At 40.0% G+C, this 22,682-nt stretch overlaps 1 protein-coding gene across 9 annotated transcripts in view; it reads left to right on the top strand.

Moving 5' to 3' along the window:
• NFIA (nuclear factor I A) overlaps positions 1 to 22,682 on the top strand; it is a 360,615-nt gene that overhangs the window by 182,663 nt on the left and 155,270 nt on the right. For 6 of the 9 annotated variants that reach the window (XM_073896645.1, XM_073896646.1, XM_073896644.1 and 3 more), the window contains exon 3: positions 5,468 to 5,533. The exons of 2 other annotated variants lie outside the window; for them this stretch is intronic. In XM_073896645.1, the coding sequence (XP_073752746.1) occupies positions 5,468 to 5,533 (66 nt within the window). Of the gene's footprint in view, positions 1 to 5,467; positions 5,534 to 9,080; positions 9,219 to 22,682 lie in introns of those variants that run through there. One more of the 9 variants, XM_073896649.1, reaches the window with a different exon arrangement.

Raw genomic sequence — 22,682 nt, 5'->3', positions numbered from 1 at the left:
AATATATTTAGTGGCCCCAGATTGAATGATGGTATTATAAATCTCTGTTTGTTCTTCACCAGACCATGATGGATAATGTTAGATTTAGCTGATGGTATTGTATTCATCAGTGTTCACGTGTAAGCTACAAATTGTATATACATATGTACACCTAGATACTGACATTCTCCATTCTCAAACAAAGGTTTTTCAAATAATTTCCTCACACCTCAGTCGGTAAGGTCATGGTGATACTGGGGAAAAAATAGACGATAGCCCTAATTATTAAATATTAAAAATCTTGGAATATTTCTTTGGTAACTGTAGCTATAATGACTAATAAACAAATGTGTCTATCATAACTATTTGCCCTTCCAGATTTCTTTACTATCATAACATGTTGTGGTACTGGAGGGTCACAGTAGAGTAATTCTAAACCTTACACTAGCAATCAGAGGGAGAACTGTTTTTCCATCATAACATCATGGATGTAGAAAAAAGTGAATCTTGGTGTGTTTTGGCCTCTTTTGCAAAGAACTCTGTCTCCCTGAACCATAAGAAACAAAACTTACCTGAATTTTGAATATCTTTAAGGGCTACAGTTGTGGAGTTAATTAGACTCAGAATGGAATCACCTCTAGTCTTTATTTTCTTTTCTTCCAGAAATGCTCCTAAGTCTTCACTTACTTGCAGCAGAATACTCATTCCTGTCCTTGCCTTTTCTTTTCACATCACAAACAACTTGAAACTCTTTTAGGTGGAATTTTCACTTTATTTCTTTCATTTGACTAACTCATTTATGTTCCTGGAGGCCTCTGGCTTTTTCATATCACCTTTACATTTGGGAGACTTAGAACTGGACACGGAAGTTTAACAGAGACTTTTAAAACTTCATTTTTAGCCAAATCATAATGCAGGAAGGGAAGTTGAAACTTGGGCTGAATTTTTTTTCTCTTGGAACCAGAATTTGTCTTTTTAGGGTCCATAGACTTTTGTTGATATCACGATAACTGAATAGGAATTACATTGTTTTGTGTCAGGGTGGGGGAAGGGTTCTTCACCACATCACCTCTGTTCTTCCTTTATCAATTGTTCACAACAGTGGTTGTTGGGATTTTGAGGCACCCCGCAGGTATCAGAATATGGCAGATTTCTCTCGGCTTTGTATTTTTTGAATGTGCGAAAACGTCGTCCATCATTTTAGACTGCACGTGTTTCTGGGGGGCCTCCTCTGTGTCCGACACTGTCCTCGGCTCTTGTTACACCGAGGAACCTCTTGTGGTGTGTTGGCCAGGGGATCACGGGAGGTGATCATGCGCAACTGCTAAACACTGAGGAAGATTTCCCACCCAACGAACCAGAGGGATATGCCTGTCTCTTCCTTGCCAGGCCCCACGAAGGGGAACATCAAGCAGGAATAAAGGCCTTTTTTGCCCTCCTTCCTCATTTTGTGAGCCTCAGTCCCTAGAGGTACGACTTTAGTATGTTTTTCAGTCGCTGGCAGTGGCCTAGTGTTAGAAAGCTGAAGGACAAGTTCATCTTACTGAAAATTCATTTTGTTTGAGTTCAGCAGTTAGTGAATCAATCCTTCGTTGGGCCAGGTACCCTTGGAAGGTACTGGAGACAAGTGAGAAAGGAACTCTTTTCTTATGGAACTCAGATTCTCATAGGAGATCGTTTAAGATCCCCTTAGTATAAATCACACCGTAAGAAATGGCTGTACAGTGAAGGGACTGGAGAGGAGAAAGCCGAGCACAGGGAAGATTTAGCAACATTCCACCTTTGCTTCATGTCTAAAGAACATAAACTCCATGGAAGTGATGTCTATATTTTTTGCCTGCTCGGTTTTAACCTAATGACATGTTTTTGTCATTCTTCCCCTTCCCAGCGGGAATGTTCTCTGAAAGTCCATGCTGAAGGGGAGCAGAACTGAGGTTGGGGCAACTGAATGCATGGAGAAGTAGCAAATCCAGCACAAGGCTTTTGTTACTGCATTGCACAAGCTTTATGGAGGCAGAGACTGATATGTAGGCATTAGGATTTATTTTATTCCTCTCCCCAGTGATTAGATTGATAGTGAAATATCTTTGTCTGAGCACTCCAGCAATATAGTTGTAGGCGCCATAAAAATGCATAGATAGCTGGCTGCCCGTTCAATTAAGAGGTCTCAACCCAGCCTCCTATATGCAAACCCAGTCTATTTTAGGTTTAAATTTCTGCTTATAAATTTTTTAAAAACCAAAAGAAACATTGCTTTTCAAGGTTAGGTTGAAGTCTAAGATTCCTTAAACCAAAAGCAAGTCCCTAGACGGGGGAAAAAAAAATTGATGACCCTACTGTACTTCCTCACAGTAGCATTTCTAACTCCATCATTTAAACACACTTTAAATAATATTCTCTTCGTTGTAATATACAGATCTTCTGGCTTTCAACCAGGGAACCAGAGGAAGTCATGCCAGATAGAAGGTAGAAGCTATGAGATATGGCAGCCAATTCCATGCAGATGGGTCTGTTTTCTGGGGCCTCTAATTCTTTCAGGAGGCAATCAGCTGACCCTGTGATAATTGTCAAAGAAAGTAAGCTATGAAGTTAACCTAGGCTTCTGGCAGGTCTCTACCAAGTATAAAAGAGAAAAGTAAGTTAATTGTTAACCTTCATGATAGTGTTTCAGTGTACATGCTTAAGAAAGCAATTGTTCACTTGCATCAGTTATGTATGGGTAGAAATTAATTAGCAATTCTGGTCATCTGGTTGGCTCCATACTTAACAGCGTCGGTGACCGTTTGCAACAGCAGGGAAAGTGTCCATGCATCCTCAGCATAGAACATATTCCCGGGACAGGGTAGTTCTGTTCCTTGTTGGTTCAAAAAAGAAACGGCATTAAACAGCCCAGGGTTGAAAGTAACTATGGAAATTTTTAGATCATTTAAATTTTCTTGTAGATCTTTGGCTCTGCCTATCCCTTACCAGGATAGTGTGTTTTAGTGTGCTGTCCCCCGTGGATAGCAGTGTCTCCAGCTTTTGAATAAAACTGGAGAAATTAAAATCTGTTTTCAGTTTGGCTAGCCCCAGTGTGTGCATCTGAGCTTTCATAAGAGCGCTGCAGCCCCTTTCGTACGAACTCTGAGTCTGTTCTTGCCTCTCAGTCATTTGCTGTTTATTTGCTTCTCTTTCTATGGCTTGGAATTTTAAACTTTCTTTGAACACACCTACGGCCATCTTCTGTTGCTGTTCATGTCTTCTGTAATCATGTTATGTTTCCGTAAAGGTAGGGTGGTGAACCAAGTGCAAAAGAAAAGTCAAAAGAACAAAGAAGTCCACTTATATGTTATTAAAAAACATCATTTGATCTCACTAACCTTCTTGCCTTAATATTAGTGGATAAATATCAGAAAAGTAATTGGCTTTTGTATATTTAGGTTAATTGAGATGAAAAATGTTTTTCCGTTTGCTCACGAAGAAGTGATTAATTCTGAAGATACTATACCTAGAAGAAGAACATCGGCTAAGCTATCATATTTCCACCAGCTAGGTTTGCTGGTATTACAGCAACATAAATGTTCTATTTGGCAGAATTTTATGTATCCTTTTTGGGATGTGATCAGGAAGAATTTTAACTTTCCCTAAAACAAAATTAAGTATTTTTTTAAAATTTTAATTATACATATTAACGGTTTAAAGTTTTCTAGGACAAAAATAATAAAAGTATGCCTTTCTCCTAAAACATGTTGAAATACTTCTCAGACTATTTAATTTGTAATTTTTAATGGCAAAATTATAGGATCTTTCTATAGAAAAAGAGAAGGTAGTCATGCCATATTTTTTTATTGCTCTAAAAGTAATATTAATTTATCGAGTTAAAATTTGAAATATGGACCAGTATGAATTTGCATTTCCAATTTTCAGTGCAGGCTCCATATTCGATTTTGGGGATCATTCTGAAGGATTTCTCTCGTTTTTTTGAGCTATCCTGCTTTTGTTTGTGCTTTCACTATGGTGATCGTTACAAAATGATAAAAGCGATCACTTTGCCAGACCTAAACAAAAATTCACTATTCACATCTTTTGTTGTTTGCACTTTTGGATCAGCGTAGAATTTTTGCTGTAGTCACCAGATTAAGATCATCTGAAAACTTAAAGAGATATTTTCCTTATAGTACTTCCCTATAATTAAAATCCTCATTTGCTTAAAAGCAGAGAGCCTTTCTAAGGTAATAAATTAGCATTTCTCGACCTAGGGTCACTAGGAGTGCTACTTCTTTTTGCAATATCTCTAAGAAAGAGAATAATAATGCTATAACTCTGTTGAAATAGAAGTAATATTTTCAGTTTAATCACAGTTAAGTGTCATGACCTTTTGATCTTGCACTGAACTTCTTGCTGCAATGTGGTCAAATTTTAGACAACCAATTCTAACCCTGTGAAGCCAAGGTAAAGTTATTAGCCAGACTTTCCACAGATATAGAGGTTTTTCTAAAAAATATTTCTGTTTGTTTGTTTTTAGACAATGTTATATACTGTTTCAAGTCTCAGAATATGTTTTATAGCAGGAAAATTTACCCTTGAAATATTTTGCCCGATTTTTGTCTCCTCCCTCTAAAAATGTCTAAGTATGTTTACTTCTAATTCTGTGAGATTCTTTTGCTCTAACTTAATTTGATCTCATTTTTAAAATTAAATGTTATTTCATCAAAAATGATCCCATTTAGAAATCAACTGAATTAATTTTTTTTTTTTTTAGTTTGGAAATAATTGTATTTTTTTAAGTAAAAAATAAATGGAATTCAACGCAGGTGTGCAGGAACCTGTTTTTGCAAACAAGTCCTCTTAGCAGCTCCCAAAGGCATCAGTACAAAAGGAAAATCATACTTGTAAAGTGGAGGAAACCTGTCCCTTTTCAGCAAAATGCCTTTGAGTGATCCTGTGATTTCAAGTGAATGCGCCTGGAGTATTAGGACTCTCGTATTTAGTGGCGTTAGTCTGCATAGTATGTTGCTGTAGTACAGAGCTAAATATCAACAGAACTTGTTACTGTTGTTTGGGTTGCTTTTATATACCAGCTTCAAAATATGTTTTGACACTTTATTATGTTCTGAATCAAGCTTCAGATGTGTGTAATGAAGGATGAAGTCTTTATCAGACTCTAGTGTATAAATAATGAAGAAGAGCAGTTTGGAAATGGTTTCTCTGTAAGAGAAGGGCTTCTGAAGAGTTTCCAGTTTTGATCTGGCGCAAGCCAGACGCCGCTGGAGGCACACCCAGAACGGAGCGTCCTCTCTCTAAAGGCACAGGCTGCTCCTGCCACTGCTTTTCTCCCCCTTTCTTATCTTCCTCCCGCCCCCACTTTTTTTTTCCTCATTCATCTTGTCATTCCTATAATGTTCTCATTCCTAGTTTACATGCTGAACCTTTTGAGAAAGTCTGGCACCTCTGATCCACTTTCCCTCACAGACCCTGTAATTTTTGGCTGTATTTTTATGTTTTTCAGATTCAAGTCAATCTGAAAGTCCCAGCCAGCCAAGTGACGCTGACATTAAGGACCAGCCAGAAAATGGTAAGTTTAGTTGGGGTAGCCAGGAGCCAACCAAGTACAAGGATTTTGGGGTCTGCCCCATGGGTAGCTCACAGTAGGAACAACTTTGATGACTCAAGGAGGTCTCTGGATCATTCGAGCAGCCCCCAAGCCCTCCTCCATCCCGCTCCCAAACACCATCCGGGTACTCATGAGAACCTTAGTTCCCAAGAACATTGATGACTGTGAGAGGTAGGGTTGATTTACCAAATCAGAACCTTCTACAGCACAAGCAGAGAGCCACTGCCTCTCTGTTTCATTTTTAGTTCCTTTTTTAAGGTGGCAAATGCCCCGTGACCTTCTTCACTGGTGATTTAAGGTCATTGACAAATATTTTTGTAGCCGTTCACAGCTCAACCCTTTCCTAAGTGCTTTCAGAAAATGATCTCTGCCTTTGAAGGATTTTCCACTTTAAATTGTCTGAAGTAAAATAGTAAGGGTATGTGACAGTATTAAATTCCTAAATTGTGTAATTATATAAATTTTCTGTGGCAGAAACTTGATTAGCATAGAGTACGCTCTTTATATACAAATATAATAGTATCCAGTAAAGTTCTAGATCCGTGGTATGTGCTCCAAGTACAAAACAGATTGTTATAGGTTGGAATTTAAGATGGAGTAAAACAATCAGTTTCAGTCAAAACTGAAAAGTGAACTGGCAGTCCCTATCATATACTAAACATTATACTATGTATTTTCCCAGATATCATCTCATGAAATTCCAAAATGCTCTTCCTCAGTGATATAACTAAAGGCACTAATGGGGAGACTTGACCTTGACGGGCCTGTGAAGGGCATATGTCATCACGGTTAAGAGCTCAGGCTGTGGCATCAGGCCTGCGTTCAAATTCTGCCCCTGCTGTTTCTTACCTTTGTGACATTGAACAAGTTATTGAACCTCTCAAGGCATAAAGTTATTCCTCATCTTTAAAGTAGTACGGTAATAATATATAATAAGAGCCTACCTGTTGAAGAGCTAAATGAGTTGCACATATTCATATAGCTTATAAAAAACTGTTAGCTCTTCAGTATTACTCATTATTTTTCTTGTCAGTATCATCCTTTACCATATTGGTTTTTCATCTACTTATAATGACCTCATTCCTTTGGTCACTCTTTTGTTGTGCTATATATTTTTCCACTTTGATCTCCGTCTGATCTTTTGGAATAGATAGGGTAAACTGAATTATGTCAGAATTGTGGGATGGAGGATTTTTGCCACATTAGATATCCTCTCACTACAGAATTTGTTTCATTTCCCAAGCCTGGGACATTCTTGATATCACTGCTGGATTTTGACATTAAATATGGACTCTCTGGCTATCCCTCTTCTTATTCTGGTGTTTTAGTGGTATTTTCCTTATCAAAGTTGTCTCTTCAAAGCAAGCATAAGAAAGGAGAGACCCCTGAAGTCTTGTCTTTGGTGTCATAAATAGCTACATCTTATTATTTGTTGACATTTTTAAACGGATATTTATACATTAGTTTCTTCCTTTATTTCCACCTGACTTATAGGTGATACCTTAAGTGTTTCATTTTTCGATCATACTTATATATGATCTGCCTGAAGTTGTGTCCAGAGATACTCATTTTATTCTCATTTCATTTTTAAAAATTGGTGGGCTGTACGGGTATGTGGTTCATGTATTTAGGGCTGGCCGTCCCTCTAGCAGGCCTGCGATTCATCTGTCTTCATAAAATGGCCGACAAGCTGTTCACATGCAAATATAAATTGAGAGCATGAGAGGCCTGGCATGCCTTTCTGGAGCTGCCTGTAATACAGATATTGTGCATTTCCCATTCCAAAAAGCAACCAGGATCGAGCCTGGATTTTTTGGCCAAAGGCACAAAGATATTAGCCGAGTTCACTTTTAACCCCAGATCACTTGGTGCTACCTCAAGGATTCACGATACTATTTTGGGGTGGAGTTGGAGGGGGTAGGATCATGTGAGTTCAAAGAAAGTATTAATATCTGGGGGAGAAAGTAGTAAGTTCCTATGTTTCAAATGTCTATTTATTTCAAAGAAAAAGAAGTAGAGGTCGCTTTGTCTTGGATGCCTCCAATGGAAACAGCCTAGAGAAACAGCAGGCTACTCAGTTTCCGCTACCTGCCTTTTGTCAATCTCAGATGCAATGATTGGAGGAAACATGATTTTACCTCTTTTCCAAAGACACGTAATCCCTAAAGGAGAATAAGTGAAGAGTTCAGGACCAGATATTTACGTGCATTAGAGAACTTTCTAGTGTCGCTTTGACCAAGAGTGATTTTTTTCATTACCCAGGTTATGGATGATGAGTTCCTGAAAGGTTTTTGTTTGTTTGTTTCGTTGTTGTTTTAAAAAGGCAACTCTCATAAGTGTAGCAACCAAACTCTAAGAACTCTTGGAATCTTGGTGGGTGAAGAAGTGACAGACTCTGGTCTGCAAATAAAGTGGGAACGGATTACATCTTCTTCATGTATATATGCGAGGGGAAATCATATTCTTTTTATCCTAGCTCTTGAGGAGAAAGGTAATGGGAAACGAATGGTATTTTCCTAGTAAACCATGGAGAATGAACAGACAAATGGTAACATGCCGTTTCATCCAAAACCATAAACTAGGCCATGTAACTTTACCTAAAGTGGATGCAGCTGTTTCTTCCCTGTCCAACTAGTCTGTTTTTTTCTGTGGAATTTTTGCTTTCTTTTCTTATACTCCCTTAAGACTCAACTGTAAAAGAAAACAAATCTTTGTCCAATTAGAGTATTAGATGGGAATTTTGAAGGAGTTATTTGAAGCCCAGAGATAAAATACCAGAATCTCTGAAACTCAAAATTGGTATAATATAATGATTAAAAACTCTGCCTCTAGAGTCAGACAGACCCAAGTTTAGATGAAATAATGGCTGGATGACTTTGAATAAACTACTGCCCCAATCTCCGTTTTCTTATCAGTAAAATAAGAATACTAAAAGAACATACTTCGTATTAAAAGGGAGAATATGGAGACAAACCATAAGAGACTCTTAATCTCAGGAAACAAACTGAGGGTTGCTGGAGTGGGGGGGGGGGGGAGGGAGGGGGTGGCTGGGTGATGGACATTGGGGAGGGTATGTGCTATGGTGAGCGCTGTGAAGTGTGTAAGACTGATGAATCACAGACCTGTACGCCTGAAACAAATATAATACATTATATGTTAATTTAAAAAAATTAAAAAAATGAAAATTAAAAAAGAGAGCATATGTACATGAAACAGCATCATGTCTGGTTCATAGTAAGGACTCAAAGAAAAGTTGCCATTATTGCTCTCAGTTAAAGCTCATATCTGTAAAGAGCGTACATATTGGAGAGGCCAAAAGCTGGGAGATTTGGAATGGAAGGGGGATAGTGGCAGAAAGAAACCAAGACTTTTAGAGAGGTACCTTCTGTAGGTACCTACTCTGTTCTGAAATGTCAGATGTAAGTCCCCTCCAGTCTGTCCATAATCCCCACAGTGCCACATCTGTTTCATTATGTAGACTGTTCCTCACATTCTGTTCACCTCCTAGGAGCTGACTACCACAGAAGTGATTCAGAGTTGCCAGAACCTTCAGAATGAGCATTCCCAGAGAAGGTGATTCTGGAAAGAAGGGGCCCCACCTCGATGGCTTTAATTTTAGCTGAGTCTTTCCTTGGCACCAACCACATAGAATCTGGCTTATTAAAAAACTATAAGCTGATTAAGGGTCGGGCTCATGACCAATTCTTTTTAAAACAATCTTGCAGAGCATATAGCTCTGTGCCTTGAACTTAGCAGGTACCTGGTATTTATTTGCTTAATGAATAGAATTAATAAGTAGATGAATATGTTCTCATTATCCCCAAATATTTTGTGAGTGTCCGCTCACTGTTGATTTACCAAGAGGTTTTTAAAGAAACAAATAACAAAAATTAAAAAAAAAAAAACTGGAGATGCAAAAAATCTAATTTGGGTGTGGGGGAGAATTGCACATGGACACGTGGACATACATGCTCAGATAAGACTGATAGTGCTAGGAAGCCAAAGCCATAAGGTATACTAATGTCCACAGTAGATCAAGTTGTACCTCTGCCCCTCCCACATGAGCAGGTGTGAGCGAAGACATGAAATACCATCATGTTAGCTTATGCTTGCTTACCACAGGTGATGAAATTCTGAGAGTTCTCAGCTCTGGCTGCAATCATGCATTTAATTCTTCTGCAAATTGCTGAAACCCCCTTTCTGGCTTTTCAAGAGACTCTGAAGGTGATAAGCCTTATTTGTTGGACTTTGACTTAGAACATCTACTCAAACCACCTTCGTGATTCCCGAGAGGTACTTGAGCTACTTACTGTTAACAGTTTTTATGGGACAGAATGTTTGAAATGACTGCTCGGTATTTAACGGAACCTGTGAACAGTCCCCTAAAGCTTGTGTTCTGTGGTGCATCAGATCAGTCATTAATGAGGGAAAAGCTCATGTGATAACCCTCCTACTTAATTCAAGTCACACTTCTGTAGGGCCACACTGAGTCCATGTCTGAGGGAATAGCATCGTCCAGCATTGGTGCTCTGAAAGCCCCCTCCCCGCTGGGACTCGCTGTGAAAACACCCTTCACTGAAAAAAAGAAAATACGGGATTCCCTCGCCAGAAAAAGAAAAGCTGTGTTCACATGTTTTTGCCCCCTCTGTTTACTCCCTCTCATCACCTGCACTGACTACTATTAAAAGCCTCATCTTCGTGGTTTTTAAAATGTGATATTTATAACAGGAAAGCAGAGTTGGTATTTGGATTATTTCCTTTAGGCTTAATCGTGTTTGTTCTTCCTCATTTATCTGGTGGTCGCCCATATGTTGGTGGCGTAAACCCTCAGATGGGCCTTTGCAATCAGTGGAAAGCCATTAATCATGATGCTTGCCCCAGATTTTGAAAACTTCCAGCTCTACCTGCCAATCTGAAAATCACCCTGGAGAATTGTTTGAGTGTGGCTCTCCTGGTCACCGACATCATTTGTGTCATTTCCATCTCGGATTGCTACATAGATATTGTTGCTACACATTGCTAGACAAAAAAGGAATGTACTCCAACCACAATCACATCTCCCTAGTTATCCATTAACTCATTTCTGTGAGTATTTTGAATATTTCAGTACTTAGGAAATAACTTTCAAAGCTACTGTCTTGCTGACTTAGCATTTATGTGTGGGATCCACTTTGTAATTTGGGGGTGAGATAAGAGAACTGTCAATTTCTACTTCTCTTCTGGATAAACACTGTTTTATCTGATAATATGCTCTTAACACCTTGGAGACCCTATGCTTTAACTTTTTTTCACTACCTCCTCCAATATATGGGAGATATATTGTAGTGTTACAATATTAATACATAGTGGAAAGGCAAAATAAAGTTCGTAATTCCAAACCCTAAGAATTGTCTCCTACTTAGTGCTGGTTGGACTGCCCATTTTAAGAACCATTTTGATTAATGTGTCGTTTTAGGAATTTTGGAGGCAATACAGCCTTATAATTTGCACTTCCCTGGGAAAGCAGGAACACTCTAGCACCATTGACTTTTAAATACAATTTATCAGTATTTCATCATTTGCATAGTTTCTTTGACAATTACCTAGCAACAGTTATTCTCGGTGTTCGTTCAAAAAACACCGCAGGGACAGACACAGCGGAGTGGCCACCAGAATAGCAGCAATAACAGTAATGATCAACATTCTAAACCATGTAAAGGTCCCAAATTAGGGAGACATTCAAACCTAAATGCCTTCTGGTTTCCAAATCTGTATAATTAAATTCTACCTGATAAATTTTCAGCAGTGCGGTGGAGCTGGTCTCTCTCCTTTAAAAGACTAGAGAACCAGAGTTTGGTTTGATCTAAAATGTCATTCTGAGACCAGGTGAATTGTGCTTTCTTAAATATTGTTAGCAGATGTGACCCATCATTATTTGCAGAGGCTCTTTAGAAATGCCTCCAGACAAAGGAAATTCTTGGATCTTGCCTTTTGAAAGATGAGGTACCAGGTGAGGCTGCAGGCTCCCCCTGCCCCGCCCCCCGCATGCATCCTGCAGTGTAGACTAGGTTGAGCTTTACTACAGGACCCAGTGTCATTAAGGAGCTCTTTCAACTGAAAAATAGGGAGGAAATTTGTAGTCATTCTTAAAAAGTAGTTTTACTTCACACATTATGGGTATTTTATTGTCTACATACAGAGGATAACTAGCTGAATAGACTTTAAGTGGTTGGCTAGTGGCCAAAATAGGGAGTGTTTTAGACCCACGTTCCCTGATGTCTAAATTCTCAAATAGACTGGATGGGTGGTCTAGTTCAGACATCTTCCCTCCTCCACCTCCCCTCCGCCCCCCATCCCTCACACACAAACAGTTACAGAGGAAAGAAGTAAAGGGATTTCTTTCTGGTCCTCAAAATTATTTGTGCCTGTAACTCTTGGCCCAGGAGACACGACCATTTGAGTGTCTATTAGATGTCACATTCTAAGTAGAAAGGCATTTCTAAGCGTTGATTTATAATTTATATGGGATTGTGTAAATCTGTCCATAGATCTTGATTCCAAAAATGTGAAGCAATACAATTCATGTAGTATTGGAATTGGGCTCAGAAAAGAAAGCAAATGGGGAGCCATCATCAAATCACAGTGTGGTAGAAGGTACACCTGGTGTTTGTCTGCAGCTCCATCTGCTATTGTTCGGTTTTCCCTGTGATCGAGCCCGAACAACTCTGATAGGACCCTTTGACAGAGAAGGACCTTAGAAGGACCTGCAGGGTACTTTTGATGGTCACTTTCGCATACCTCTCCATCAATTAAAAATCAGCTCGGGAGCTATCAGGGAGGCTAGTTCGGGTCAGGAGTAGTGTATGAGCTTTCCTTGCCACAAATAATAGGGTCTGATTTGACACTGGAGTGTGAATTTGTTGATTTAAAGCCTGTACATTATTTTTTGAGAAGGAATTATCCATTTGTGGATAATATTAGAAAACTGAATGTAATATAAATAATTTATTTGGGGATTTGGAGTCACTAATCCAGATTGATTAGTTGTCTGCCACAGAAATGCATGTGGCCACAAGGATTTTTGGCACCTTTTCTCCCTACAGCTTCCCCATTCTTTTTCTCTTCTTCAGGTTTTACTCAGCTCCAGGCAACTCTGTTCCCTTGGCATTAGCTTGTCGTTAAGGAAATCTACTGGGATAGCTCAACTAGAGGTGGGGGGAGGGGTAATATTTACTGCAGATTACTCTGCCCCATCTCAGTTGTTCGCTTCTGTACGTGGTTGATTTTCACCCAAAGGGAACAAGGGAGTCTCCTATGCCTTATCTGCAGGCATCATATGGTGCATATAGAAAGAGAGAAGTGGAAAGGATGTTGAGGCAAGGCCCAACCAAGTAGGAATAGGCTTCCAACAATCTCTCCATGAAGGAAAGTCAGTGTTTTCTTAGATCACTGTAGGCGTTTTGCAACTAGAGAGCTTCTCAGCAAGCAGTTTTTGTAAACTCAAGAGATGAGCAAGGAGAAGCCAAATCACAGCTTCTGAATAGGTCAGATTAGCAAAGGAGAGTTGCCACGACAAGCCCGACACTGAGCATCTGTTAAGAGAAAATCAGTTGTCCAAGCCACTTACAGACTCTGTACCTCAATTCTCTCATAAGTAATTCAACAGATAGTTTAAGAGTCTGCTGGGTACATTTGGACAATGTACTGGATGCATCGAGGGAATACAGCAATGGATCGGACATCCTGTTCTGGAGGACTCGATAGCCTAGTGAGGGGGGAAAGGTTTAATTCATCCATCCATTCAACAAATATTTATCTAGTGCATCTTAAGAACCGGGCACTGCACTGACTGAGCAAAACAGAGAAGACCTTACCTTCTGGTGGGAGGAGACAGACAATGAACTAACTAATACATTCATAATGTGCCCAGTGATATTAAATACTACAAAGAAAAACAGGGACAGGTAAGGGCATAAGCAGTGGAGGACCTGGGTGCCATCTTACATAGCGTGGTCGGAGAAGGCCTTTCTGATCTGTTGACATTTGAGTTCAGACCTGAAGAAGGTGAAGAAGAGAACTATGCAGGCATTACAGACTTTGATTCTAGAAATAGAGATGAGTAAGGCTTTGAGGGAAGTTGGAATAGTAACAGGGTCAGTGTGGCTTAAGGGGCATGAATGAAGGAGAGAGCAATTGGAGATGGGGATAGCAGGAAACGAAATTGTATCGGACGTTCTAGGCCAAGGAAAGGACTTGGCAAAATCCTTGGTAAGCTATGATATGCTCTACAGAGGAATGCGCATACCAAGTCCATTCATTTCTTGGTATAATAAATATATCCCAAGCCCCTATGATCTGTGAGATACTTAATGTTTAGTGACGAGCAAAGCAAGCATAGAGTCTAGCGTGGAGTTGTAGACAAAGGCCTGATTTGTAACATTGCCAAAGAGAGAGGCTCTCTCATCTGCCATGGCAACATCCTTTAGTATCCCCAAAGGTTTTTCCTTATGCATGTAATACTAAAAGCTGAGTTACTTACATGGGATACTTGACTTCACATACCCACTCATGCAAACGATTCCTTTTTCATTTAATGGAAATCTAAATCTGTGGGCTTCCAGCTTATCCCTTATCTCATGACACCATTTAGATCATAAGCCCCCAGGTCTCAAGTACATTTACCATGAAGCTTCATTTTTCTCCCTAATAGTTACCAGATTGAGCAATAAAAATAGAGGACACCAGGTTAAATTTGAATTTCATATAAATAAACAGTGAATAATTTTGTAGTATTAAATGGTTATACTTATATTTTAAAAAAGTATTTGTTTATCTAAATTAACTCCTATATTTTATCTGGCAGCCAGTCCTCTAGTTCTCCACACAGCCCCATGTACAGTAGTAACAACGGCTTCTGAAAAGGTTTGATTAGTCTGTGATAATTTCACTGATCACAAAGGGTCAACCCACTGGAATTTCAGCCACTGAAAATGAACCCAGGGGGAATAGTACCACAAAGTTTTAACGAGTTGACTACTTAAATTCCATTGCTCCTGCATCTGCTGGTACCTGGTCCAGTAATTATCTTGGAACAATAAGCCTCTTTTAAGGTACAGTATAGTAGGGATATCAACTGAGTAAGCCATTGGACAGTATGTGAGTCACTTCTTCAGAACAAATGCGGAGGAAGTATACTTTGTTACAAGATTTAGTTATCAGCAGATTATTTGCTTCGTGAAAGATGATGAAAGTAGAAAATCAGTCAAATAATAAAGCACTGGGAAATTCCACATTTGACGGTGAGGTAGACACAAGGCATTTCAGACAGACTTGAAAATAGAAGGTGCCATATTTTTCATGTGCTGTATGGGAAATGAAATATATATGTTTTCATTTGTAATTGAGGACTGTTTTGCTAGGTGTAACAAAACTTGTTAGAGTATGTTACAAAAACATAGTGTGATCTTTGAACCCTCCCATTCAAAATACAGAATAACGTTCACAGATGCAAGGGAAACAGTTTGGAAAGTTGGGATTAAACTCTACTGGGCTTTTGAGCCAGATAATGATAAAAATAATGATTTTGGTGATAACAATCATGATGATAGCTTACGTTCATTGTGGACTTTCTGTGTGCTGGTTGTTAGTTTGGATCTTCCAAGTAGAATATCCCCTGATGGAATTCTTGGTGCCGGGATTTATTTTAGGTAAAGCCTATTAAATATAAAGAGAGGATGCAAGAGTCAGCTGGGAGAGCTTTCACACCACAATACTGACCTGATACCTGTGGAGGGAAATGGGGAAGGAAAGAGGATTGTGTTGGAAGAATCTCACATAGCAGTAAGCCTCTAAGAAAGTTTTGTACAGGGCAGTGGAGAGCCTTTGAGGCAAAGTCACCTGTTTTAAGAGTTCTGTGTCCCATGGGGCGCCTGGGTAGCTCAGTCGGTTGAGCATCCGACTCTTGATTTGGGCTCAGATCACAATCTCAGAGTTGTGAGATTGAGCCCCGCACACTGGGCTCGGCACTGAGTGTGGAGCCTGCTTAAGATTCTCTCTCTGCCCCTCCCCCCTCCCGCTTTCATGCTCTCGCACGCTCTCTCTCAAAAAAAAGTTCTGTGTCCCATTGAAATGGGTCCGCATTAGTATTCTCCCCCTTAGTCATTGGCTGGGATATCCTGGAGGAAGGGTGGCCTTTGAACAGAGGGATGGCAGCTGGGGTCATCAGGCAATTATGCTCCTTGCAGCAAGTGATCTGATGGGTCATTTTCATGGCCACCCCAACAAGGAATTGTGCTAGTTCTCTCATCCATATTTAATCCGAATACAACCCTACGGAAAGAGGTACTGTTGGCATGCCCGTTTTACATACAAGGAAACTGAGACACAAAGAATTTAAATAGTTTGTCCACCATCCAGAAGATGGAAAGTATATTCAAACTTACTTTCTCACTCCAGAGTCTAATTGCTTATCCATTACACTGTATTGTGGAAAGAATGGTATTCAACCTCTGGTTCCATAACTTATTGATTATGTAAATTTGGGCAAGTAGTTTGAACTCTTGGACTTGTGTTTCCTCGTATATAAGGTGGGATGTCATCACCTTCCCAGGAAATGTGTTTTTGTCGCTGTTTTGTTTTGAGCTTAAACAATGTTAGTTCCTTTTCCTTCCTCATGTTTTTCTCTCATCTGGGATTGTCATCTCTTCCTTTATTCCTTATCTCATCCTCCCAGGTATCTGCCTCAGCCTTGCTCAGGCTCCCACAGGTTTAATTATGTCCTCAGAACTAACAGGACTGTTTCTGTGCAGATTTTATGTATGAATGTGTGTAGGGGTGTGAAGTACGCAGAACTTGGAGCAATCCAGAGTAGATACTCAAGTGTAGCCCACCTTCTCTTTTCATCTACCTCATTGACTCGTAGACATGAGCCATATGCCAGGGGGCAATCCAGAGCACATTTTTTTTTTTTTTTGCTTTAGATATTTGGGGGACAAAATTACATTCTTATTTCTCTTACAAAAATTCTTTAGTCTTTTTCCCTACAATCTCAAGTATTATGTGTACTTGATTCTCTAATGGACCGTTTTCAACAGTGGACTAAATTTTCACTCGATTTTTCTGCTGGAGATGGAGAGTATAAAATGATATGAGTTGTAAGGTATTTAAACCAGGTGCCATTATGTTTGTTGAATGGCATAAAACAATTATGGTTGCCAATAAATTTTAAAGTATTTCAGTGATAGTTCAGTACATTCAGTGCAGGAATTATTTATTGAAAGCATAAAATGTTTATTTCTGTTGCCCATTTTTTTTTTGTGCAGGACAATCGAAACTTGCACCTCGTCCCTTTGATTTTAGGTTTCTGAATTATTTAAAAGAATCGGTTAATTCTCCGTTCCGTGTGAGTAAGACCAAGTTCATTAGGATATCTGATTCCTAGCATGTCCCACATTCACAGATCATGTTAACTCCACAGAGAGGTTTATCTTCTCTTAAAATTGCAAATGCTGCCCAAACTGAAAGCCTTTCCATTAAATGCATTCTTGCAGCTTTGGACTACGAGTAAGATCCTTAACCACAGAGAGGGGGACAATGAAGTACCTTGTTGTCAGAGCATCAGCGAGTTCCAGAAGTAGCAGTGTTCAGAACATGCATGTCCTTTGAGTTCTAGTGGATTTGCAAACTGATATGAAATACACATCGGTAAAACTCCGCATACACCAACACACTCTCTTTGACCAGTGGTTGCCAACTGGTAGTCCCTGAAGGGGGCAAAAAGAAAAATCTTAAAAGAAATTATGCATTTTTCCCCCTAGAAAAAGCTACGCAGGCTGAAGATTTTTGATTTTGACGCTGTTTGTGAACGCACTGGTTATCTTGCACTTACAGAGATTTATAGTTTGGATTCATTGGATAAAAGGTGGGGGTGAGATGAATTATCCATTATTTAATAAAGACGGCAAATTAAATACTTTGAGAAATAGGCTCCATGATGGGAAAATATTACAAGATGTCCTCAGTGAAGAAAAGATACAGAAGCCTCAGTTATAGACCGGTGGTTGAATAATAGCCTTTAAGTTTGTCTTATGGAAGGAGAGAGAGGAAGAGAAAAGCTGATGCCAGTCAGTCAGTCCAAAATGCTGTGGCCACGGACTGCCCGTCATCATCTCTTTATAATGTATCCCTCCATTCATTTTTTTCAATAGATACTGTTGAATTCAGTTCTGCTTGAGCAGAATTGATAGTGAGGTGAAAGCAGCTCAAAGCGGGAGACTGAGACAGTGCCTCTCTATGTCAGTGGATCAGGAAAGCATCCTTTTGGAATACAAGATCTAAAGGAAGTTTGGGTAGCCTGATTGTACATAACTGTGTAGAACATTTGAGTTCCAGGCTCAGATCTCTCTCTATGGATTCTTCCTGTGCTTCAATAGGAGAGGCAAGAGAACCGGCCATGGTTGAATAATATTATGTACTAGAAACTTTAAATCATTTGGATATCTGAATTTGGCATAATGGTTCTGAGAAGACAAGGAAAATGAGGTTCAGGGATGTTGAGGCACAAGTCCATGGTCAACAGCAAGTAAGAGGCAGAGGAAGTGCTACGTCATCGTCCCAGGGAGATTCTGAGACGAAACAGAGATAACGGATAGTGAGGTGCTCTGAAATGTTTTGGAGCAACCATAATAATCTCCAGTCACTTGTATCATAAGGTTGTCAGTGTATTTTCTATCTGTCCTGTCCCCTCTTCGCAGGGAAAGTACAAACCTGACGTTAGGGAATGACAATGGTGATGACATACTTATGGTGGTGGTGGTGGTGGTGGTTAACTAGTTAAAACGAGATGACCTGTCAGTCCTTTCCACTGAATCCTGGCCCCTGAGAACAGTAATATGTCAGAGTGTGCTGAAAGTGAAACCAGTAAGAGTGGGTGTGCAGAATTACTCTGCATTTTGCTAGGGATGCCTCGATGCTACGGACGACGTGTCACCATCTGACCTAGGTACCAAGTGATGGAGGTGACATTATTAATAACCAATTCATGAGTATTTCTTAGGGGATGCAAAAATGAATCTGAATAGAAGCCCCAGGGTTTTCTTTAGGTACCCCTAACATGAGCTTCGAGGAGACCACGATTTTAACTGGATACTCCTTGAGGGCAGAAACTAGTATTTATGTTGTATTCCAAACATAGTGTCTGGCACTCAATAAATATTTTTGAAGTGAATGAATAAGTGGGTAAATCAGTGAATGAACAGATCTTGTCCTCAGGAGTTTAAAGTCTTTTTTTTTTAATTGAGATATATTTGGCATGTAACATTGTGTAAGTTTAATTGTATACAACATAGTGATTTGATACAAGGCATTATGATCTCCATCATAACCTTAGCTAACATCTCTACCTCGTGGCATAATTACCATGTCTTTTAGTGTTGGGAACAATTAAAATTAGTCTCTAATAATGTTTATTTGGGTTTTGTTATCTATAATCACCGTATTCTGTGCTCGATCTCCAGAACTTCTTTATCTACTAATTGCAAGGATGTACCCTTAAACAGCATCTCTTCTCTTCCCCCACCCTGGTAACCACCAATTTAGGATTTCAACCTCTTTTAAGGGAAAAATAATTGGTAATTATAGGTAATTTCTCCTCCTTCCAATTCGCCCTTGCGCAGTCTTATTTGTGTTTATTAGTATGTGTGGTAATCCTTGCGTTAGGCGATGGGGATATAAAGATAAATGAGAGGCAGACGCAGTTCCCATCAGGTGCGTATTCTAGCAAGGAAGACAGATATGTAAACAGATATTTGCCATCAAATGTGATTGTGTTTTCCTGAAGGTATTTGGATAGTGTTTGGGGCCCGTGATGAAGGTAGGTACGAGTGATCAGAAGCTGTGCAAGAGGCAGCAATAGTTAAGTTTTAGGTGTTCGTGGGGCGATTTATTAGGTATCTAAATACTGAAGTGTATGTAGATTCCCAGATGTTACCTATGGTCTCCTTGCCCCTGAGAATTAGCTCAAAACCCCCATTCCACACTCTGGAGAAATATATCTAGAATGGACAGCAGAATTTTTGCATGTTTCTGAGAGGGCTTTCAGGCTAAAGTTCCTTTCTAGCTCTAGATTCCTGCATTTGCTGAGTTAGCTTAAGTGGGTTCAGCCCCTTCCTTACAGGTCTGTACTGTGTACGCATAGAAATTATGTCAGTACTTGACTTTGGTGAAGCTGTAGGGTAACAGGGTTGGGGAGGGAGCACTTAGGTTATGTCTCAGAACTCAAACCACTTGACATTGATTTTGAACAATTCTCTTCTTCAAAACCACTTAGGCCACTGTGCCATGTTACCACAGCAGTCTGTTCTCCCTCCTGCCCTCTCCTTTCTGAGCCTCTTCTTGCTCCTGTTAAGTTGTAAATGCGGAGGAGTTTCACCATCTCTTATTTCCTTCAGTTTTGCAAATTTATGTTCTTGGGAGTTTGCTTTATCGGTCAAAAAGTACCATGGATGTACTTTCCTAATCAATGTATTCTAGTACGCTTGATTAATAAATGGGATTCACAGGTTCTGTATGTGTGAGAGGGAAGATACAAGGTCCTTGTTCAGCAAAAAGAGCATTGGACCCACCACGTACGGCTCCGTTTGGCTGAGGTGTAGTGTTTCTGAACAGTCTCTAATACACCAGTTGTATCCTGTTTAATTCTTGAATGGCCAGTCATCCAGCGGACCTTCCTTGCAATGAAGCTTGCTGACTGACTGGCTGACAGATAGAAAGCATCCAGAAGGGAGAGATGGAGACGAAATTAAAATGTGACTTCTTTGGCATCCACCTTTCGAACCCAGGCCTTCCCCACTTTACTCTAATGCAATTTAGTAGATGTTGGATGGAAACTAATACAGTTAAAAAGAACTTCATGTAATCTCACTAACATTCTTAGAACATGATGCTCAAGGGTTTCTGGTCAAGGATATTTGCATTTGCATTTAGAGCATAGTTAGAGCCAGAACTCTGTGAATGTGAAAAGTCCTTGCTCTAAGGATGACATTTCCAAGCTGTCAAAATCTGATGTGCTTAAGGCTAAAACCGAAATTGCCTTTTATTCTGTAAATATTGAAAAGAAGGCTTAGCATGGTACCGGTGAATTTGCTAGCCAAGGTACTAGCCCACTGGGTTGGAATCAGAGAAAATCCATTTGTTGAGTTTAAATTGCTACAAAATTCAAGCCTGAGGGACGCAGTGAGAAAGTATACTGGGCAGACACAGTCCCATGTTTTCCTGTTGGAAATAGTGTCAGCCCCCTCTGACACTATTTACTAGTGCAATTTCATTTGAGGGCATAAGCACATTACATGAATTTCTGTGACTTAACTGTTCTTATCTCTAATTTCTTCATGTTTACTGTGAACTACAGAAATATTCACACTAAATCTTCACAAAGTATATTCACTCACTCAATCAACATTTATTTAGCAAACATCTGCTGTATCCCAGACATTGTTCCAGGCATCAATTATAGGACTGACAAAGCCCAGAGAAGAAGAGTGATGTGCCTAAAATAATACGTGGATGATGAGTAGAACGGAGACCCTTGAGATCCAGCACTTGTCCTACATTCTTTCTACTATAGTATGACTCTGCTTTTCTTCGCCTTCCTGCTTCTCCCCCGCTCCCCAAATAACCTGAGGTTGGAAAGTTACTTGAAAGACTATTGAAATCCTTCCCTTAATTTGCCAACAAGTTGTGAAGTTGGTTGGAAAGTCACTTATTTAGAATCTTGAGTAGAACAATGGCAGCTTTAATATGACCTCTTTTTGTGTGTGATTCTCCGAATAGTGTCTGCAAAGGCCAATGTTATTATAAAGTAGATTGTAAACTCCGTGAAGGTAAGGACTGTTTATCCTTTCTTACTTACTGCTTTTTTTTTTTCCATAGCACAGTGCCTACCATGTAGTCTGGGTAGATGATCCTCTGTTGTCAATGCAGAACGAAATGCATCTCTTGTGCCTTAGAGTATCTCTCTTGATCTGGGGTAGTGTGTACGCAGGATGAGCTCTCCATAAAAGTCTGCTGCAGGAGAGATTGTACATGATGTCCATGTTCAGCGGGCCTCTGCTTAGAGCATGAATTTCCTGGCCCATCTTTTCCTATGTTCAGTGCCTAGATGACTAGTCCAGCAGCTTGCAGTCTTGCTTGCTGGATCGTGGGGTACCTGTGATATCTGGAGGCCGGCAGGCAGGACAGCAAGGTGGTTTGGGGGGCCACGCACGAGAAGTTTGCTGCCAGTCAGGAAAGGTTTTCCCTGGGTCTTGGCCGGGACTGGCAGGAATTCAGGCTGCACATTTGATAGTCTTCCCTTTTTGCCACCACTACTGTCCTCATCGGCCCGTGATCACCAGCTTTCCTAAGTGCAGCACCCCGCCAGAAGATGGTGTGTGGAGCAGAACTGGGTGTAGCTAGTCCAAGTGTGAGATAATGCGTGCTATGTGGCAGAGCTGACTGGGACATGAAAAGATCTTTGCGTGGTAAGAGGTTGAGCAGAAGAATAAAGAACAAATAGAAGTGGGCTCTGCACAAGCATTTAAGCAAATACACGGGTGAAAAGAAAGGCCAGTTCATGTTATTTTAACAAGTAACCCAACCTATACTTTATGGGAAAGCATAAATATAAGACATGGTGTCTCTCTTGCCCACTGTTGTTTTTCATGATCTTGTAAGGGTCTAGAAAGTGGGTAAAATTTAAAGAAGTGATGAGTTTGATAACTTTTCTTACTGGAGGAACTGTTTCTTGAAAGGAAGCCTGGGTGGTTCTCCAATTTGAACTTCGAGTGGCCCCTGGGTGGTTCAGTTGGTTAAGGGTCTGCCTTCCGTCTGCCTTCGGCTCAGGTCATGATCCCAGGGTCCTGGGATCGAGCCCCACACCAGGCTCCCTGCTGAGCAGGGAGTCTGCCTCTGCCTCTCCCTCTGTATACTCAATTGCTCACGCTCTCTCTCAAATAAGTAAATAAATCTTTTTTTTTTAATTTTATTATGTTATGTAGAATAAATAAATCTTTAAAAAAAATAATTTGAACTTCTACAGGTGCATGGGTGGAAGACGGATGGGAAACCCGGGCCAGAGCCTTGACTTTGTCACTTG

Source organism: Callorhinus ursinus, unplaced genomic scaffold (genome assembly GCF_003265705.2).
Source record: "Callorhinus ursinus isolate GAN/ISIS: 27379988/994484 unplaced genomic scaffold, GSC_fseal_2.0 scaffold9, whole genome shotgun sequence".
NCBI lineage: Eukaryota > Metazoa > Chordata > Mammalia > Carnivora > Otariidae > Callorhinus > Callorhinus ursinus.
This window is presented reverse-complemented; position numbering and strand designations above follow the sequence as displayed.